The sequence below is a fragment of the Hirundo rustica genome, chromosome 6, assembly GCF_015227805.2.
Source record: "Hirundo rustica isolate bHirRus1 chromosome 6, bHirRus1.pri.v3, whole genome shotgun sequence".
In the NCBI taxonomy this organism is placed as follows: domain Eukaryota; kingdom Metazoa; phylum Chordata; class Aves; order Passeriformes; family Hirundinidae; genus Hirundo; species Hirundo rustica.
In genome coordinates this window covers 1,329,560-1,350,960 of record NC_053455.1, presented here as the reverse complement: position 1 = coordinate 1,350,960, position 21,401 = coordinate 1,329,560, and the positions used below count along the sequence as shown (strand labels likewise).

General features: G+C 47.6%; 1 protein-coding gene across 1 annotated transcript in view; it reads left to right on the top strand.

Annotated features, from left to right (window-relative positions):
- The window catches only part of MDGA2 (MAM domain containing glycosylphosphatidylinositol anchor 2), a 205,854-nt gene that overhangs the window by 88,858 nt on the left and 95,595 nt on the right, over positions 1-21,401 (top strand). Inside the window, exons 4-5 of the mRNA XM_040066256.2 lie at positions 10,839-11,035; positions 15,729-15,861. Coding sequence (XP_039922190.1) covers positions 10,839-11,035; positions 15,729-15,861 — 330 coding nt within the window. The remainder of the gene's footprint in view (positions 1-10,838; positions 11,036-15,728; positions 15,862-21,401) is intronic.

The window sequence follows — 21,401 nt, the reverse complement described above, 5'->3', positions numbered from 1 at the left end:
AGTCTGGGCAGAGAGAGAGAACTCCTTGTTTATTTCTTACTTTTTATACATTTGTGGGTCTGGCCGAAGATTGGCTTCTGGGGTTTCCACCCCTCAGCCTCAGTGGCCAGACCAACTGTCAGTTACAATTGTTTTCAGGTTAGAAACATGCAAACAAAGGACAGAGAATGAAAAACAAAGGATTTGTTTATATTACATCTGTGGGAAAAAGGTAGATCTGCTCTTAATAGTGCAGTAACTAAAAAGATCTGACTCCATTTTATGAAAATTCAAGAGGCTATAAAAAACTCAGAAAAACCAGGGTGACACAGGAGAAGCGCTCCAACCCTCAGATCATCTCCACCACCCGCTCTGCACTCCCTTGTTTATTGCAAATGAGGAAATAATCAATTATCTCTGTTTTTTTCCTCTCTTCAAATACTTTTATTCTCCTCTTAGGGCATTTGAAATCCAAAATAAGGCAGGGAGAGAGCAGCGGGGTCTTAACCAGGAGCCCCCTCCTCATCATTAACCCCCAATTAATCCCGAATTTCCCTTCTAACAGGGATTTATTGAAACCTTTTCAAGGAGGACCTTCACTGAGTGGAGATGGATGTGCTCTGAAACCAGACTTTCCTAACCCTGTTTGTTGTTCATTAATTCCACAAAATTAAGTTTCTGTCCTTTAAGCAGTGGAGGAACGAGCATTAATTAGATTTGGGATTATGAAACCAATAATTACTGACTTAAGATGTTAATACTCCCAATTTGTAACAATTATTCCACGTCGAGCACGTCAGGTGGCCTTCGGCATCAGCGCCTGTTTTTCCCTGCCTTGGGAAATCCATTTTTTTTCCCTGGTGCTTTTTTATGGAAAAATGATGCAGGTACAGAGGGAATGAATAACCAAAAGTCACTGTTGAAAAAATCTCAGTCCCTGCAGTGTCAGGGTGGGTTTAAATCTCGTTTATTCCACTTTTTTTTTTTTTTGGTGGGTGCTCCCGGTCCATCTGGATTTTCCAGCAGGGTGGGGATCCAAAGTAAACTAGGGAAGAATGTGACGGAAGCGGGATTAAAAGTGCTTTCGGTGACTCCGCGTCTTGATCCGAGTGTACTCAATTCAGTGATAATGATCTGGAATTTTTTTAATCAACTCTGATTGCATTTTTTTTCCATGGAATTTCATTTTTGGATAGACCACGCCGCCGGTTTAGTCTGACCTCTTTTATCTCATGGCTCTGTCTCCCTTCTGAGGCTGATTTTTTTCCTTTGCTGCTCTACTTAAAATCAATTTAATTACTTTTTTTTTTTTTCCCCCTAAAAATCATCTGATCGTGGAGCCTTGAGGAATCCTCTCCCTGCCCAAGTTTTTCTGTTCAACTGCTTCGTTTTCCATAAAAATCCAGCCTGGTTCTTCCCCAAATCAACTCGGTGTTCCTTCCATTTCCAGTTATTCTTAGTCCATATATTCATTTAATATATAAATATAAACAAACAAACAAACAAACAAATAAACAAATTTATAATTAAATAAATTTAATTAGATAAAATATATATATTAAATAATATATATAATATAATATATATCATACATCATGCCTATTATATAATATATAAAATATAATATATAATATATAATATATATAAAATATTATAAAAATATATATTGTCTATTATATATAATACATATAATATATAATATATATATTATAAACATATATATAGTCTATTATATATAATACATATAATATATAATATATATAAATTATAAACACACACACACACACACACACACACACACACACATATATATAATTAAATAAATTTAATATATAAATATATTTATATTCCTTGGAGCCAAAAGAGCTCCTCTGTATTGATTTCCCCCCTGAGGTGCTTACGGCCAACAATAATTTATAAAATATAAATATAATTTAAATGATTCATTGTTCTTTTTGGGGAAATTCAACGTTTTGTTCTTGCGTCTTTTCCAGCAAACTCAGACCCTGAGTTGTTTTTCCAGTGTGGAAGTGCTTCCTGTTGGACTTTTATTTGCCCTTTAATTATTTCTTAATTAAATTAATTAATTAAATTAAGTTTCATTATTTAATTAAATAAAAATAACTAAAGGGCAATTCATTTATTGCCCTTTAATTACTTCTTTTTTGTAGCTCTTTAATTATTTAATGTTGCTTAAAAACACGAAACCAGGTTAGGTCACCGGTCACTGATTCCGAGTGTGGAAGTAAAATAAATCCTTCCTGCAAAGTGATCCCAGAAATTCCCATTATTCCAGGACTTTTCCAGCGTTTCAGGCCGTGCCTGGGGCAGTTTGGTGCTGGGAACATCTGCTGGGAATTCATGGATGTTCCTCGTTCTGTGTGAGGTTCTGACTCTGGGTGATTGGGAAAATCCACTGATGGGGAAAATCCACCGATCCTTTTCCATCTGAGCATATGCCTGAAGAATCATGGGATCATGGAATGGTTTGGGTTGGGAGGGACCTTAAATGCCACCCAGTGCCACCCATTCCATGGGCAGGGACACCTCCCACTGTCCCAGGCTGCTCCAACCTGGCCTTGGGCACTGCCAGGGATCCAGGGGCAACCACAGCAAATCTGGGAATTCCAGCCCAGCCCCTCTCCACCCTCCCAGCCAGGAATTCTTTCCCAATATCCCACCCAAATCTCCCCTTTTCCAATCTGAAGCAATTCCCTGTGTCCTGTCCCTCCATCCCTTGTCCCCAGTCCCTCTCCAGCTCTCCTGGAGCCCCTTTAGGTACCCTCAGCTCTCCCTGGAGCCTTCTCCTCTCCAGGTGAACATTCCCAGCTCTCAGAGCCTGGCTCCAGAGGGGCTCCAGCCCTTGGAGCTTCTCCATGGATTCCTCTGGATCGCTCCAGCCGCTCCACATCCCACACTCAGAGATCAACCCAAGGCGCAATTCCAGGTCATGTCCTGTCACCCTGGTTTTTCTGAGTTTTTAAAAACCTTTTGAATTTTCATAAAATGGAGTCAGACCTTTTAGCTACTGCACAATATTAGAAGCAGTTTCTACCTTTTCCCACAGATGTAACATAAACAAATCCTTTGTTTTTCATTCCCTGTCCTTTGTTTGCAGATTTCTAACCTGAAAACAATTGTAACTGACAATTGGTCTGGCCACTGAGGCTGAGGGGTGGAAACCCCAAAAGCCAATCTTCTGCTAGACCCACAAATGTATAAAAAGTAAGAAATAAACAAAGAGGCTCTCTCTCCGCCCTGTCTCAGCTTGAGCTGGATCAGAGAAGTCTCTGCCCTGTGAAACTTCTCGGATCTCGTGTGATTGCTTTGCGTATCACGATCACAATGTCCAGCCTCTGATCCACCAACACTCCCAATCCCTGTCCTCAGAGCTGCTCCCGTCCCTGTGGAAGTTGAGCACTGCCGTGGATGCTGTTGTTTGTTCTGTTCGTGCTGAAATCCTGTCTGCTCCCAGGGGATTCCGGAGCTAATCCAGCCTCAGAAACTATGGGAATTGGCTCAGTTTGGTGTCCCCGGAGAAGGAAAACCCTCCTGGTAGTGCTGCACCCCCTGTGCCACCCCTGGTGCCTCCAGGACACGCTCAGAGTTTAAACCAGGTGTATTTATAACCCCGTTAACCAGCAGGGGGGAAAGGTTTTCTCCAAAAAAATCCCACCGCCGAGAGCTCATTATATTTTTCCTTTTGGAATTCCGTTGCAGCCGGAACGCTCAGGAAAGCATCGCAGGCGGGAGCTGTGTGTGGGGGGGGTTGTTGATGCCGAGGTCGTTCGCTTTGTCCTTTTGTGTTGGAGTGTGTTAACAGCCTCCTGGCAGGGCTCTGATCCTCCCGAAATTCCATCGGAAATCGATGGAAGCTCCTCAGGGGGCTCCCAGGGTCACGCTCTCCGTGGTGGGAACAAGGAGGGAACGTTTTCTTCCTCCCAGCAGCTGGAAATGCTGCTTGTTTTCAGCGCCGGGGCTGTTCCGCACATGCAGCACTGCAGATGCAGAATAAATCTCTTTGAAAGGGCTGGAGAGGGGAAAATAGCTCACACGGAGCTGGGAATAACTTGATTCCCGTCTTTCCAGCTGCTGTGTGTCCACACCGGACACGTGAAGGGGTGGAGAGCAGGAGAGCTCGTTTTCCTTTCCACAGCATGCAAGAAGCAGAGGAATTAATTGAATCTTCGAGGTTTATGTCCCACACAAAGCATTCCAAAGCTGCCTTGGTAGAGAAGCTGTGACTGCTTTATCCCTGGAAGTTTTTCAGGCCGGGCTGGGGGGAGTTTGGAACACCCTGGGATTGTGGAAGGTGTCCCTGCCCACGGCAGAGATGGCGCTGGGTGGGATTTTAGCTCCTTCCTTCTAACCCGAACCATCCTGGAATTCTGTGAATTATTGAGAAGAAATCTGATGAAGAGCAGCTGAAGGAGCTGGGAAAGGGTCTGGAGAATTCCTGAGGGAGCTGGGAAAGGGCTGAGCCTGGAGAAAAGGAGGCTCAGGGGGAACCTTGTGGCTCTGCACAAGTCCCTGACAGGAGAGGGGATGATTCCCAGGGAACAGGGACAGGAGCAGAGGGAACGGCCTCAGGCTGGGCCAGGGGAGGCTCAGGGTGGACAGCAGCAGGAATTTCCCCATGGAAAGGGAGCTCAGGGCTTGGAAGTGGCCAGGGAGGTTTGGAGTGCCCATCCCGGGAGGTGTCCCAGGAATTCCTGGAGGTGGCACTCGGAGCTCTGGGCTGGGGACAGGGTGGGGACCAGGCACAGCTGGGACTCGGTGACCTTGGAGCTCTTTTCCAACCTCAGTGATTCTGTGAGGTTTAGATCGGATATTTGTGAAAATTTCTTCCCTAAGTTTGTTGTCCAGCCCTGGCACAGGTAGAGGGTGGAGTCCCCATGCCCGGAAGGATTTAATTCCCTGTGGATGTGGCACCTGGGGACATGGGGCAGTGGTGGCCTTGGCACTCAGCGCCCTGGGATGGAGACAAGGCGGGGATCAGGCACAGCTGGGACTCGAGGACCCCAAATTCTTTTCCATGATTCCGCGGTTGAAATCTCGTGCTGGGTCAAGGAGGGAAAGCAGCTCGGAAAAGACGGGAGTTTCGCATTTCAGGGTAACTCAGGAGCTGAACAACTCCGGCTCAGCGATGCGTCACCGCTGTCTCCGCTCTGCCCGCCAGGATGAGGCCGTTCCCATCCCTTTCCCAGATGTGTTTTATTCTTGTCCCGCCTGCTCCGAACATCTGAAGACAAAGGCGGCTAATTAACAAATGAAATCAGCAAACTGTGCAGGCCCAGCAGCTGGGAGGAGATGATCCAGCAAATCCAGCCTGGATCCTGCCGAGCTGTTTGTGTTTGTGTGACTCTCCCGGCGCTCAGCTCAGGGCTGTGGGGACGGTGATCCGCGTTTCCCCACTTCCAGTCAGCTCAGTGCCTTTGGAATTCTGCACAGGGAGGGTTTTAACGTTGTCTGCCGCACTCCGCGCACCTCCACTCCACCACGATGATGCAATTCCCGGGGAATTCGGATTAGACCCGTTTTGATCAGCTTAGGCTGAGATTTCCATTTGTTCCAGAGCTTAGGGTTGTGTGAGGGGAGTTCTTCCAATCCGGTGTTTACCGTGCCTGGCCCACCTGGGCTTTAGGGAGGGGTTGGTTCAACTCAGAGATTAAACACTGAGAAATTGATCCCGATGGTGGCACGAACCTCCGTGGAAAACATCTTTCCGTAATTATTTTCAGGTCGATTAAGAGGCTTTACCCCTGTAGCAGCACCCACGACTTCGGTTCGATTTAAAGAGTGATTAATCTGTCGGCTCTTCATAATTTCGTCAACCCCAAATGAAAATTTTGGGATTTTTTTTTTTTTTTCTTCTCCCCCATTTTCTTGTAAAACAGTGAAGAGATTCAAGTTGTTGAGCTTCCAAGCGTTAAATATTTATAGGGTTTATTTTTGTGTGGTGTTTGGAATTATTCAATCTGGAATGGTGTGGGATGGAAGGGACCTTAAATCCCATCCCATTGCACCCCTGCCTTGGGCAGGGACACCTTCCACTATCCCAGCCTGCTCCAAGCCTCGTCCAACCCGGCCTTGGACACTTCCAGGGAATTCCAGTGGAATTCCAGCACCTTCCAAGCCCCTGGAAATTTTCCTGCTGGGAAAGAGTAACCACCCCCAGACACCCATGTGCACAGAGCTCAAGGAGGGGGGGTTTTAAAAATCTGTTTAGGGAATTGAATATCAATTAATCCTGATTCAATCAGAATTGAAGCCAGAATTCTGGAGAGCTTCCATGAGCACTGGGATCCAGTTGCTTTTAAACGACCTGGCTAAAGGCAGGGAATTTTGGAATTTTCCTGCAATATTCCTGCAGAATCCCTTGTTCAAACCCCGTATTTTCCCTGCTTTTTCTCTTTTCCAGCTCTCACATGTCCTAGCAAAGCCCAGCTTCATGTAACTACCCAGTCACACATTAGTGCAGCCCTTCCCAACACCGGGAATGTTCAGGAAAATCTCCCAAAAACTGGGAGCATTCTTTGCTCCCTTGGTAGTTGCTTTGCTGCATCTGTCGGGACCTTTCCAGCACTGCCATTGGAAAAAAAAAAAAAAAAAATCCATCAGGTTCTGCAGTGGGAATTTTCCATTAATTGACCATTATGAAATGCTTTGGCAGAGGCTTTCCTGCAGTTCCATTCCCAACTTGGATTTCTTGGAGCTTTCCCGATATTCCTATCAAAATCCATCATTTGCCATAGTTCAGTGCTTGCTTGGAAGGGATTAGCTGGAGAGGGACTGGGGACAAGGGATGGAGGGACAGGATACGGGGAATGGCTTCAGGTTGGAAAAGGGGAGATTTGGGTGGGATATTGGGAAGGAATTCCTGGCTGGGCTGGAATTCCCAGATTTGCTGTGGCTGCCCCTGGATCCCTGGCAGTGCCCAAGGCCAGGCTGGACATTGGGGTTGGAGCAGCCTGGGACAGTGGGAGGTGTCCCTGCCATGGCAGGGGTAGGACTGGATGGGATTTCAGATCCCTTCCATCCCAAACCATTCCGTGTTTCCTTGATCCAGCATGGGCCTATTCCAAGAGAGCAGATTGGGCGAGCGAGTGATGACGAGTGAGTGATGACATCACAACTCCTGGAATCACGGAGTAATTCGGAATCATCCATCTAAAATGAGCTCTTGTCCGTGCTCAAACCATGGTCACCCTCAAGGTCAGATTCCTCAGGACTGTGTCCAGCCAGTCTTTGGACGCCTTCAAGTATCCCACGGCCCCTCTGGACACTTGTCTGATTGCACAGGGAATTTGTTTTCCTTATATCCAGGAGAAATATCTCCTGGTGAATCTTAGACCTCATGGTCCTTTCCTCTGCACCTCCATGAAGTGCTTTTCATCTTCTCTAGGACTTCCTGGTGGCAGGTGGAAGATAGAAATTCCATCTGCTCTTCATCCCGGCTTCCTCTTCGTCTTTTCCAGGAGCCCCTGGTTGGCATTTGAAGACAGAAATTGGATTTTCCCTTCATCCAGCCATCTCCAGGTTGGCCAAACCCAGCTCCCTCGGGATCTGGATGGCCTCCAGTCACCTTGGTGTCCTCCCCTGCATTGTTCCCGTTTATCCATTGCCACTGAGACACGCAAAGCAGTCGCACCGAGAGAGAGGTTTTGCAGGGCAGAGGTTCCTCCGTTCCGACTCAAGGCTGAGACAGGGTGGAGAGAGAGCCTCTTTGTTTATTTTTACTTTTTATACATTTGTGGGTCTGGCCAAAGATTGGCTTTTTGAGGTTTTTCACCCCTCAGCCTCAGTGGCCAGACAAATTGTCAGTTACAATTGTTTTCAGGTTAGAAATATGCAAACAAAGGACAGAGAATGAAAAACAAAGGATTTGTTTATGTTACATGTGTGGGAAAAAGGTAGAAACTGCTTCTAATATTGCGCCATAGCTAAAGATCTGACTCCATTTTATGAAAATTCAAAAGGCTTTAAAAAAACTCAGAAAAACCAGGGTAACAATCCGTGTCTGGAGCTGGACGGGGTGCTCAGGAATTTGTCTCACAGGGATGGGCTGGACGAGAAGGAATTTTTCCATGGAAATAGCTCTCTTGCAGCCAGGGGTGGAGGTGGTTTCGCTCCTGGTTTCAGTCCGGGTTCCAGGTTTTAGGGGATTTCCCGTGCCTTGCCTTGAGTAACTTCATGAAAATGAAGCAGAGCCCAGATTTGAGTCTTCTACCCTTTGGACCTCTCCGGGTCTTTTATCCAAGGATTCACCTTCATCCCAGGGATAGGGACTGGAAGAGCATCCCTGGACTCGGTGATGGAGCTCATGGCTCCTTGTTTGCCACGCAGGCCCGTGCTTTAGTAGGGATAACCTGGGAATAGGGAAGGTTCTGCTCTCCATCAAAACTCAGGGAGCAGGTGTTTGACCCTAAAAATTGCAGCGAGTAAGTTTTCTCCTTTTTGCCTTCACGAGGCGAAGCCAGAGTTTCCGAGCGCTCTCAACCCTTTTCAAGCGCTGCTGTGATTTCAGGTAACCTTTCGAACAAACATGAAATCTCATTAGGAAATGCCATCCTCATTTGGAGCAGCAGACCCATAATTTGCTTCTGTGATCTTGAATTAGATGTTTTGGGAGGGAGGATGAAGGTAACATTTATTTAAAATCCGTGCCCCATTACGGGGTATTATCGCTGGAATTGTTGGGAATTTTGGAACAGGTTTTGCTGCTAATTAATCAAGAGACTCTCCAGCTTCACTCCTCTTATGCAAATAGAACTGGAGCGGCTAAAGAGGAATTTTTAGGGTTTAGATGAATTTTTAAGTCTCTGGATTTAGGGTTTTTTTTGTTTGTTTGTTTTGGTTTGTTTTGTTTTGGTTTAGTTTGTTTTGGTTTGGTTTGGGTTTTTTTGTTGTTGTTTTTTTTTTTTTTTTCCCCCCCTGGTAATTGCTTTTCAACATGGATTTTTCATATCTCCTAGTCAATTTATTTTATTAACAAAGTTCCTCCTTAAGAATTCCATGAATTTTCAAGCTTTGGAAGAGGCTGCCCGGGGAAGGGGAGGAGTCAGCACTCCTGGAAAAGTTCTGCCAGTTGTGGATGTGACTCTTGAAGCCTTGGTTTGGTGGTGGAGGTGGTGGTGGTCGATGGTCGAATTTGGTGATCTCAGGAGGCTTTTCCTCAACAATTCCATCAACAATTCCAGGATTCTCCACCTTTGCAGAGGGATTTGAGGGTGCCTTTGACTGTTTCCTTTTGGTCCCATGAAGATTTGGGAACCTTGTTCTCCATTTTGCTGAAATCTGGCCCCAAATAAACCTGATGAAACAACATTTTGACAATTACTCACACCGGACTTTGCAAAAATAGGGTAAAATTTGGGGATAAAGGAATAATTAACCCCTATCCAAAGGGATTTAAGGAATTTTAAAGAACGAAGAGTGCTGAGAAGGTTCTGGAATGGCTGCAGCCAAGGCTGAGTTGCACATGGAATGTCGAGTTCCTGTGTGCTTGGAGGGTGGGTCTGGAATGCTGAGTCCAGCATTCCAGCACAAGAAAAACGTGGAGCTGTTGGCGAGGAGATCACGGAGATGCTCCGAGGGCTGGAGAGGCTCTGGAGCCAGGCTGGGAGAGCTGGGAATGTTCACCTGGAGAGGAGAAGGATCCAGCAAGAGCTGAGGGTACCTAAAGGGGCTCCAGGAGAGCTGGAGAGGGGCTGGGGACAAGGGATGGAGGGACAGCACACAGGGAATGGCTTCCCACTTCCAGAGGGCAGGGATGGATGGGAGATTGGGAACTGGAAATTCCCGGCTGGGAGGGAGGGGCTGGGCTGAAATTCCCAGAGATGCAGGGCTGGAATGGACTTCAAGAACTTCAATATTCTTCCCACTGAAAACATTGGTTTCCAGGGATGGATGGACAGGAGAAGGGGGAATAATTCCCACGGCCAGAGAGCCAGGATGGATGGGATATTGGGAAGGAATTCCTGGCTGTGAGAGTGGTCATTTGGAAGCTGAGTGTTTTTAACCAGTACTTAGGGGAAACATCCTTTGCTTTCTTTGTTTTCCCTTACTCCATTTCTTTCCTTCCTCAATAAAATTGCCCCTCCAGACAAAGCTCAGAAAAGCCCCCAGACCAGGAATCTCCTTTTTCCCGGTGGGATCAAGCCCAAATCAATTACTCTGGTACCCTCATATTCCAAGGGCTATTGTATTTTTATCCCTCGTGGAAGCCAATTCCTCCTTGTGGGCATCTCATTTTCTTGGAGCCGCTGCAGTGGGAGTAATTATCCGATATCTGTATTTTAATCAAGAGAAATGTGTTCCAAAGCCCGGGATGAATTTACCTGCTGGAAGTTAAATGCCTGTAACTAAAAGCAGGGAATCTGCATTAAATTGCAGCCTTAAATTGCAGCTCTAAAAGCAAACAGCTGCGTGCACATGATCCATGGACTCCTGGATCCTGCCATTTGGATGCAAATCAGGCTGTCTATTTATTGCCAAAGCTTTATAATTTTGTGGAAAAGAGTTAGAAGAAACAAGGAGTAAAGCTGCGAACCAGACAAAACCGCGGTAATCATCGCACTATAATAGAAATATGATTGACATTAGCATGAGATTGCCTGCGTCGTCCCGCCTAAAAATGTGAGTCTTGGAGGAGACCCAGTTGGGGAGAAGGGAATAAATCCCAAACTTGACTTTTGCCGCAAAATCCCTAAAATCTGGGGGCTTTTCGAGCTGTTTTGTCTCTGTTTCACAGAGAACATTTACAAGGCGCTGCAGGAAATTCCCGGCACCGGGTCGACTAAAGCCTGGCTTAACCTCGGCATTTTTGTTTTCCGCCTGTTTTTTCCCCCCCTTCCCAGATTTGGATGATCCCATAGTCACGGTCCACCAGAGCATCGGCGAAGCCAAGGAGCAGTTTTATTATGAGAAGACCGTGTTCCTCAGGTGCGTGGCCAACTCCAACCCGCCCGTGCGCTACAGCTGGCGCCGCGGCCAGGAGGTGCTGCTGCAGGGCTCCGACAAGGGAGTGGAGATCTACGAGCCCTTCTTTACCCAGGTAGGCCTGAAAAGCGGGAATTCTTTTTTTTTTTTTTTTCTCCCCGTCTGGAGGCTTCGTAAAAGTCGGGAATTTTTTTCCCCCATCCGGAGGCTTCGTAACGGGATCCGCCCCGCTGGGTTTGCGGGGTTGGGGATGGCCTCCAGGTTGTGATGCCCTGCCCGGACGCTCCTTGATGTTGGTAATGGATTTCCTGACGTAAAGGAGAATTAATTTTTGTAAAAATCGGAATTGTTAAACGATGAGAGAGCGATATCTGCAGGAGGCCTTTCAAAGTGATTTTTACTGGATCCTGCAAGCCCAAGCTTCTGATTTGACTCCTATTTCTTCATCCTTCCCGATCCAACTCAGCGATTCTGCACTCAGCCTGAATTACAGCCTTAGGATCTCTTAACGTAGATAAAATTTTAGGAAAAATTTCTTTATGGAAGAGGTGCAGGCTGTCCAGAAGAGGGTGGAGTCTCCATCCTCGGAAGCGTTCAAAAACCGTGTGGATGTGGCACTTGAGGACACGGATTAACGGAGAGCATGGTGGTGGTCGATGGTTGGAGTTGATGATCTTGGAGGGCTTTTCCAACCTTAAAAATTCCACGATTCCAGACTCCGTGGGGACTCCCCATGTTGGTTTTTATGCTCCCTTTTTCTTCTGCCTTTTAAAATCTTTAAATATGAGGTTTCGGTTCGCAATTCCCCCACTTAAAAATGAGGCGGCAAAAAAAAGGAAATAAAACCATTTCCAAAGTCTTCCTGCTCCCATTCCCAGCCCTGAAGGAATCCAGGCTCTGTCGGATAAACTGAGATTAATTTATCATGTACACATTTGCACCGAGGAAGGATAAGAAAAAGGTGGCAGATCCCATTGTCTGTGGCCAAAAGTGTGGGATGGTGTTTGAAAGGAAAAAAAAAATAAAATAAAAAGAAAGTGGAAGGAAAAAAAAAAAAAAAAGCGGAAAATTTGGTTTGGAGAATCCTAAGGAATAACGAGACAAGACAGAGGTGAAAACTGCCTGGCAATTTGGTGTTCAGAGCAGAAAGCAACTGCGACTTTCATAAATGATTTTCACTTAATGATTTGAGAGCACCTTCATTTGTGGCTTTTTATTGTACTTGACAGCTTTATATTGCTCCAACAGCTCCGTGTTTTCCGGAGAAATGTGGATCCCGGAACCTTGCAGAGATGGGAATTAAATCACAGAGCCGAGCTATTGGTGTCCTAAATGTAATGAGATTATTTTTAATTTAACATGAGCAGACCCAGTTTAGCAAATCTGGGGCTTTGTTTGGGCTCGAGCATAAACTGGAGTTTTGAAATGTCTTAATTAAAAAAGGAAAGTGGATTTTTTAATTTTATGTTTCACTATGGAAATGCAGAGGATTGCTTTCCCTAAAATCTAAGGATTCATCTACTAAAATGTGCCACATGAAATTAGCTGTGGGGGGTTTTTTTTAGGTTATTAAGATCACCCTTCCTAAAATTTCGGCGTGGGTTTAATTAATTAATAAGTCAGATTGTCCTGGTAATATTCCAATCTTATCCATAACCTTTCTCCAGATATTGGAGGGCAGCTGGAATTAGCGTGGTCTGGATCCGTGCAGACAAGATCTGCTCTGTGTTTATGAGAGGAAAAGATGTAATTAAAGGTTCAAGAGTCATCAACGTCTTCTGCTTAATTAGTTCATTCGATGTTAGGGATGCAAACAGGGAGAGCTGATGGGAAGAGGGACAGAGGGGATTTGGCTTCAGAGGGCTGAGGCTTGGGAGTTTTGAGAGGGAATTTTTTTGTTGAGGGCTCTGAAGGTGGATTTTAATCTGGAAGTGAAATGGAATGGAAAGGGAAACAAAATTTCTCAGGTATTTTTTTTTTTTTTTTTACCCCAAAAAAATAAGTTGATTGTTACTTCTGATGGTTTTATTATTCTGGTGATCACAAAATCCTGGAATTTTTTGGGTGGGAAGGGACCTTAAAAAGCATCCCATTCCAACCCCGTGACACCTCCCACTATTCCAGGCTACTCCAAGCCCCAATGTCCAACCTGGCCTGGGACACTGCCAGGGATCCGGGGGCAGCCACAGCAAATCTGGGAATTACAGCCCAGCCCCTCCCCACCCTCCCAGCCAGGAATTCCCAATTCCCAATCTCCCATCCATCCCTGCCCTCTGGCAGTGGGAGCCATTCCCTGTGTCCTGTCCCTCCATCCCTTGTCCCCAGCCCCTCTCCAGCTCTCCTGGAGCCCCTTTAGGCCCTGCCAGGGGCTCTCAGCTCTCCCTGGAGCCTTCCCTTCTCCAGGTGAACATTCCCAGCTCTCCCAGCCTGGCTCCAGAGCAGCTCCAACCCCAGGAGCAGCTCCATGGATTCCTCTGGACTCTTTCCAGCAGCTCCATGTCCTGCTCTGTCCCAAGGGCTGGAGCAGCTCTGCAGGTGCGGTCTCACCTGAGCAAGGCAGGAGGGCAGAATTCCCACTTTTCCTGCTGCCCACACTGAGGGACCAGTCCTCTCCACCCTCCCACACAGGAATTCCTTCCCAATATCCCACCCAAATCTCTCCTTTTCCAGCTAAAAGCCATTCCCTGTGTCCTGTCCGTCCATCCCTTGTCCCCAGCCCCTCTCCAGCTCTCCTGGAGCCCCTTCAGGCCCTGCCAGGGGCTCTCAGCTCTCCCTGGATCCTTCCCTTCTCCAGGGGAACATTCCCAGCTCTCCCAGCCTGGCTCCAGAGCAGCTCCAGCCCTTGGAGCTTCTCCATGGATTCCTGTGGATCACTCCAGCATCTCCATGTCCTGCTCTGTCCCCAGAGCCGGTGCAGCTCTGCGGGTGGGGCCTCACCTGAGCAGGACAGAGGGGCAGAATTCCCCCCTTTCCCCTTTTGTCCATACTCTGGGATGATCCCAAAATCGAGTCAGCAATCAAATCACAGGAGACACTTGGAAAACTGGGCCAAGCCAGACAAATTCCTTAAATATGATCGGATTTTTCCAGTCAATCAGGAAACATCAGCCACTTATTCCAGCATCCACTGGGAGAGAAACGGATCAAACCTGCCCATCCTCATCCGCAAAAAAAGTTGGAGAAATGAACTTCCCAAATCCCAGATCTTGATGGATGGAGATTTTTTTTTTTTTCCCTGAGAGTTTGCATCCTCCCTGTCACTCATTGGAATTACTCAGCCTGAGCACGAGATTAAAGTTGCTGTATTTACGATAATTATGCAATTAGACATAATTAGACTAATTATCCCAACCAATGAGGAAAATACATACATTTTTATAAATCTCCATGAGCTGGGGACAGGATCCAGAATTCCACTGGGAGTTCAGCCCAAGCTCAACCTGGAGCTAAGGGGGGAACTGCTGGAATGAAGCTGCTCCAGAACTCAGTGCTTTTGGCAGCCTGGATCAGGCCCTTCCCTGTTCCAGAAAAAACCTCCTAAAGCAGGAATTTGATCCTTAGGGGCAGCTTTTCCAAGGCTTAATTTTAAACCCATCATTTCCTTGGGTTTGGTTGTCTGTAGAAACCATTTAAATCCCAATATTCCCAAAATCTCTCCAAAATTCCAAGGACTATTTCCTTTTTTCCCTGCTCATCTGTATCACTTCTTATGGATTTATTTTTTTTTCCCAGTTCTGTACTTCCATTTTCTCAAACTTCCGTATTTTTTCTAGACATTCCGGGGCAGTTTATCCACATCCATGAGTTCCTAAGGCTCTGCCTTTCTCAGGCCTTTCCCTATTCCAGAGAAACCTCCTAAGGCAGGAATTTGATCTTTAGGAGCAGTTTTTCCAAGGCTTGGCCTTGCAATGGATTTCATTTTAATCCCATTATTTCCATGGAATTTGTTGTACGTAGAGACCACATAAATCCCAATACTCCCAAAGTCTCTTCCAAGATTTCAAGGACGGTTTCTTTTCTTCCTTGCTCAGCTGTATTTTTTTATATGGATTTATGGGGTTTTTTCCGCAGTTTTGTTACATTCATTTTCTCAAACTTCCGTATTTTTCCTAGATATTCATGGGCAGTTTATCCATGTGACATTGTTAAAAAAAAATTTCCATGTGTTCCTAAGGCTGGGCCAATACTAAAGTTGTTCAGATTTATCGGGACACCGGATGATGAACATTTTCCACGTTTTTCTTTTGGAACTTTGCAAAGGGAATCTCACATTTCCCATTTCCCAGTTTTCTGCTGTCCACATTTGAAGGAATTCCATATTCCACATCACGTTCGGCTTCCTGTTCCATCCCTGCTCCCTGAAAATAGACTCCAGCCGCTCCTCATTTTTAAAGGAAAACAGGAGGAATTTTGTACCTTGGGAGTTTTTCTTCATGGAAATTGGACCTTAAAATAAATTATCCTGAAAAATTTGTGACTTGAAGGACTCCACCAAACCAATTTTCCCTCTGCCTTTCCAGTGTTGATATTCTCTGTATCCTTTGGAAATCCTTTGGGAGAGGATCTCGAAGCCTTTAGGTAGAACACCTGGAATTTTTTTTCCCATCTTGTGGAATTTATTGTGAATTTACTCTTTTTTTTCCGGCCTCATCCCTTTTGGATCAGTCAGTTGTGTCCTGTGGTCACAGGACATCAGGGGCCAATCCCAAGAAACGCACTTGGGAATGCCGGAGGATGGAAATCCCAGACCCGTATCCATTTCTCCTCTGCCTCTGTCCTTTCCTAAGGCTCTCTCCTCCGTTTTCCAGGGAGAAACAAAGATCCTGAAGCTGAAGAACCTGCGACCTCAGGACTACGCCAACTACAGCTGCATTGCCTCGGTGCGGAATGTCTGCAGCATCCCGGATAAAATGGTGTCCTTCCGCCTCTCCAACAAAACAGGTGAGCTCCAGCTCCGGCATTTGGGGCTCCTCCAGGGAATCCTGGAACGGCTTGGGTGGGAAGAACCTAGAAGTCCATCTCATTCCAGCCCCTGCCATGGCAGGGACACCTTCCATTATCCCTGGCTGATCCAACCCCCAGTGTCCAACCTGGCCTTGGATGCTGACAGGGATCCAGGGGCAGCCACAGCTGCTCTGGGAATTCCATCCCAGCCCCTCCCCACCCTCCCAGCCAGGAATTCCCAGTTCCCAATCTCCCACCCAAATCTCCCCTTTTCCAATCTGAAGCCATTCCCTGTGTCCTGTCCCTCCATCCCTCGTCCCCAGCCCCTCTCCAGCTCTCCTGGAGCCCCTTCAGGCCCTGCCAGGGGCTCTGAGCTCTCCCTGGATCCTTCTCCTCTCCAGGGGAACATTCCCAACTCTCCCAGCCTGGCCCCAGAGCAGAGGGGCTCCATGGAGCAGCTCCATGGCCTCTGGAATCACTCCAATAGCTCTTCATCTTCCCCGTGCTGTTTAAACGTAAGAATTTTTTATTCCGCAAAATATTTCATGGGAAAACCCCGACCTTTTCCTACTCAGGCATTGATTTCAGGGATTTGACCTTTTCTTGCATCAACCTAAACATCAATTCCTTCATTGATTCCAACATAAATGTTTCCTTTCGGATTTAATTGCTCCAAACGGAAATATCCAAGGGGTTGTGTTGAAATCCTTTTGTGGGAAGATCTCTACACCTTTGGGCAGAATCCCTGGAAAAGTTGTTTCTGTTTTGTGGAATTTCTTGTGAATTTATCCTGTTTTTTTGGGCTCATTCCTTTTGGATCAGTCAGTCGTGTCTCTCCCTCTTGCTGTGACTGTAGCCACAGGGGTCATTCCCAAGAAATGCACTCAGGAATGCTGGGGAAGGATGGAAATCCCAGATTTTACCCCTCCTAAAGGCTCCGTGTCCAGGATCAGCACAGGATATGTCTGAAACAGTTTCTGAACCTCCCACCAGAGAGTGACATTCTGAGCTCGGATTTCTCACTAATCAGGAATTTCAAGGGGATTGTGCTTTGGAAAACAAATCCACGGGAATTGTTGGAACATATGGAGACTTCGGTTTAGTTTAGGGCAGGTTAGGTCTTAGTAATTTGTGTCTGAGGCCCTGAAATCAGAAGGGAGAAATTGAACACTAAATTGTAATTTTGAGCGTGGCTGGGATCAGCGAGGAATTTTATTTGCACTTCCCATCATTCCCATAATTCCTGTCCTCAGGGCTTTATCCCAAGGAGTTGCCTCCAGCTCTTTTGGAATTGCTGGTTGGACAGCAGACCTGTGCTTTCCCACTGCTGTCCACAGCCCTTGACATCGTCTCCACCAGGAATTACGGTCTGCTCTGAAAATATCCGGGAAAATGACTTGGAAGGCCTTAATTTACACTCCCATTAATTTTTCCAGGGAAAAAAAAAATGTATCCTGAAGTGAGGTTTGTCCCTCATGAGCAGCTCTGGTTTCACGGCAGGAGGTTCCCTTTCCGTGGGAGGTGTGACTGGGATTTGGGAGCAACTCCTGACCCTCATCCACGGCAACGGAGCGTGGGAATTGATCCCGCTCCCACTTTTCCTTGGAATAACTTCGCTGTTGGAGCCAGCAGTGTCTCGGTTCGTGTTGAGCTTCATCTTCAAACAAATTGATGTTCCGGCACTCGGGGAACACCAAACTCCCATTTCCAGAGCCCAGGATGGGCAATCCCGGGGCAATTTTGCCAAAAGAAGGAATTTTTCCCACCTTACCCATGCCACGGTTATTTGGGGAGAAAACTGTCTTTTCTGGAGTCATTTCCCAAGTAAACAAGCCTGGAAAAAAACCAAGGATTCCCACTTTTCCACAAGGAAATTGATGGCCAGCATCAAGGGCGGGATTAGGTGTGAAAAGTGATTAATGAAGGAGCTCGTTAAGAACAGGGACTGAGGTGGGGGCGGCTCTAAAACAAAACTTTGCTCATTTAATAAAAACTTCACCCCACAGAAGTTCTTTGGTTGGGCTTCACCTGGTGTAACTCCGGAGAAATTAGAGGAATTGTAAATCCGGGGGAATCCAGGATAAATCCAAAGAGATGAAAACGGGAGCCCGAAGATGGAGCTGTTTCAGCCCTGTCCTGTCCATCGGTTTTAATTGGGAGCTGGAGGGATGGGATGGAGGGCCAGGAATATCTGGGAGCTGGAAAGATGTCCCGGATTTATTGCCATTGCTGTGGTTCTGAGTGTGTTTAATTCCCTCTTTGTGGGATCAGAGCGTGGGAATTTGCCTGTTCTGCATTTCATGGAATCGTGGAATGGTTTCGATCGGATCTGAAATCCCATCCAATGCCACGGCAGGGACAGGTCCCACTGTCCCAGGCTGCTCCAAGCCCAGTGTCCAACCTGGCCTTGGACACTGCCAGGGATCCAGGGGCAGCCACAGCTGCTCTGGGAATTCCAGCCCAGCCCCTCCTCACCCTCCCAGACAGGAATTCCTTCCTGATATCTCACCCAAATCTCCCCTTTTCCCATCTGAAGCCATTCCCTGTGTCCTGTCCCTCCATCCCTTGTCCCCAGTCCCTCTCCAGCTCTCCTGGAGCCCCTCCAGGCCCTGCCAGGGGCTCTGAGCATTCCCTGGATCCTTCTCCTCTCCAGGTGAACATTCCCTGCCTGGCTCTAGAGCAGCTCCAGCCCTCGGAGCATCTCTAGATCGTTCCAGCAGCTCCACAATTTCCTTGTGCTGAGAATTCCAGCACTGGATTTCCCAAGTGGAGTCTCCCCAGGACAATCCCCCCCCTCCGCCGGTTCCATGCTCCCCTGGACCCTCAGCCCCCTCATCCAACCCTGTGACCTCACTTTTCGGGCAAAAATGTTGATTTGTTGCAGCACAGATTGGTTTAAAACACAAAACCGGCCCCAAAACCTGGAGTGGGAGCTGGAAATGGAGCAGCCGAGGCCGTCCCGGCGGTGCCACCGCGCACAGGCCGAGGCCCGAGGTGACAGTGATGAAAAACCATCATTTAGAGCGGAAGGTAGACGCGCTTGTCGGGATTGATTTTGTGTCTGCAGGCAGCAATCGATCCGCGAATTTCTCATCCCTACAGATAAACGTGAGGGGAAGCGCCCCTGTGGCAGGGCTGGGATGGGATGGGGTTTAAGGCCCCGTCCATCCCAAACCATTCCACGATTCCCTGATCCTTTCCCCGTCTCTCTGCCTTTGCCCGGGCCTTGCTGAGGTTTCTCCTAGCAGCAGCAAATTCCTCCTCGTGTGGAAATCCCTGGATCTCCTGCTCCAAGCCCAGCTCCGCTGAGTCTCAAAGGAGAAATCACTGACAGCTGATGGTGTCACCGGTTTCCATGGGAGGCACTAAAAAAAAAAAGGGAATTTTAGCCCCAGCTCCCGCTGAATGGCACATGGAACACTCCGAGCTAAGAATAACCTGAATGGAGCCTTTCAAGCCCGTTCATTGTTTCAAAATGCCAGGGAAAAAGCAGGATATTTACCCAGAAAACCACGGGAATTCTGGGCTCCTCAGAACAGTCCTTGCAATATGATTGAGGAAAAGCAAATCGGGCTTTTATCTCGCTCCACAAAGCAGCTTGGGTGGCGTCGATTCGTTTGGAAATCATATCACTCCGTCGATTGGCAGCCAGTTTAGCGCAGGTGATCATCAATCCATAAATTGAGGCTGAGTTTTGGCAGCTTCCAGGGTAAAATAAACCAGCGCAGGAACTTTTCCCGAGCAAGAGGAGTCTTTCAATCCGCGATTTTTCAGCTGCCTGCCACAGCTCATTGAGATCACAGCTGAGGCTGCTGCTCTGTCTGGGGCATGTGGTGGCAGACAGAAAGGGTTTAATTCACTTTTAATCCCTCGATTAAGCTGGAGTCTGTCATGATAAACTTGCTTTGTTTCCCGTCAGTCAGACAGAGCGCGCCGCAAAGGGAATTACGGAAGGTGGAAGAAATATTTCCCTTCAGGTTTCCTGGCATTCCTGGGGGGAGGTGACTGGGATCTGCGTGAAAGGGGCTGGAAATCCTGGGCATGCTCCATGCTGAGCACGGCAGGTGGATGATTTTATGGAATCCCAGAACAGTTTGGGATGGAATGGACCTCAAATCCCACCCAGTGCCATCCCTTTTCCATGGGCAGGGACACCTCCCACTGTCCCAGGCTGCTCCAAGCCCAGTGTCCAACCTGGCCTTGGACACTGCCAGGGATCCAGAGGCAGTCACAGCTTTTCTGGGATAATCCTTTAGCAAAAAGGAATAATAGAAAATAAAGCTGGAAAGGATCCCAAGGGATCCCCCAGTCCTGCTCCTCATTAGGTCTAAACCTTGCCCTGCCAATCCCGTTATCCCGGCTGGCTTTGAATCCCTGCAAGGCTGACAGGGAATCTGGTCCTGGCATGGAATGAGGAGTTGTCTTCTTTACCTTTGCAGCAGGATTTTCCATGTTGGAGTGTGGGTGTCTTGTCTCAGGAACTCCTGAGGGAGCTGGGAAGGGGCTGGAGAATTCCTGAGGGAGCTGGGAAAGGGCTGAGCCTGGAGAAAAGGAGGCTCAGGGGGAACCTTGTGGCTCTGCACAAGTCCCTGACAGGAGGGGACAGCCGGGGGGGGGTCGGGCTCCCAACTTCCATGTAAAAACCTCCAGGATCAGAGGAAATGGCCTCAAGTGTCACCTGGGGAGGCTCAGGTTGGATATTGGAAAAATTCCTTCCTGGAAAGGTTTGTCCAGCCCTGGCACAGCTGCCCAGGGCAGGGGTGGAGTCCCCATTCCTGGAGGGATTTAAATCCCTGTGGATGTGGCACCTGGGGACAGGGGTCAGTGGTGGCCTCGGCAGTGCTGGGAATGGTTGGACTCGATGTCTTAGAGGTTTTTTTTCCCACTCCTAACAATTCCATGACTGCGTGGAGAACACTTCCTTTATTCCTTGGGGGTCACATCATTCCCAGTGTCCCCAGGTCCTGCTGATCTCCTCGGAGAAGCTCAGTGCCGAGGGAATGCGGAGCCCTCCACATCCCCAGCTCCACAAACACCAGAGTTGCTTCCCTGAATCCCCAACAAATTCCCTTTTTTTTTTAATACATCCCTGCGTCCCAGCTCCCTTTTCCTCAGCGCATTGCTGATGTTTGTTCCTGCCCAGACCTCGTCCTCCAGAAGCCTGGGGTCCCTCCTTGGCAGCTCCTCATTAGCCAGGCATCCCTAATCCGCTAATTAGGAAGTTGCTGTTGCAGCAGGGCTGGGCTGAGGTGTCTGGAGCTGTTCAGGCAGAGCTGCACTCAGGGAATTGAGGAACAGCTCATCCTTTCTATTTTTGGAAAGCGGGAATTGTGCTCTCGGGGCTCCTGGATGCACGACCTCGGCTTGCAGGTCTGACTTTGGAGAGGCTGGGATGGTTTTGATCCCAGCCTTGGGAAGGCTGAGCTGGAACAGAGACTGGGCAGAGATGGAGAATAAAATAGATATTTATTGAAAGGCTTTAAAGGATCCACCTTGGGCAGGACAAGAGCCTGGGCAGGGACACACCCAAGGTGGAA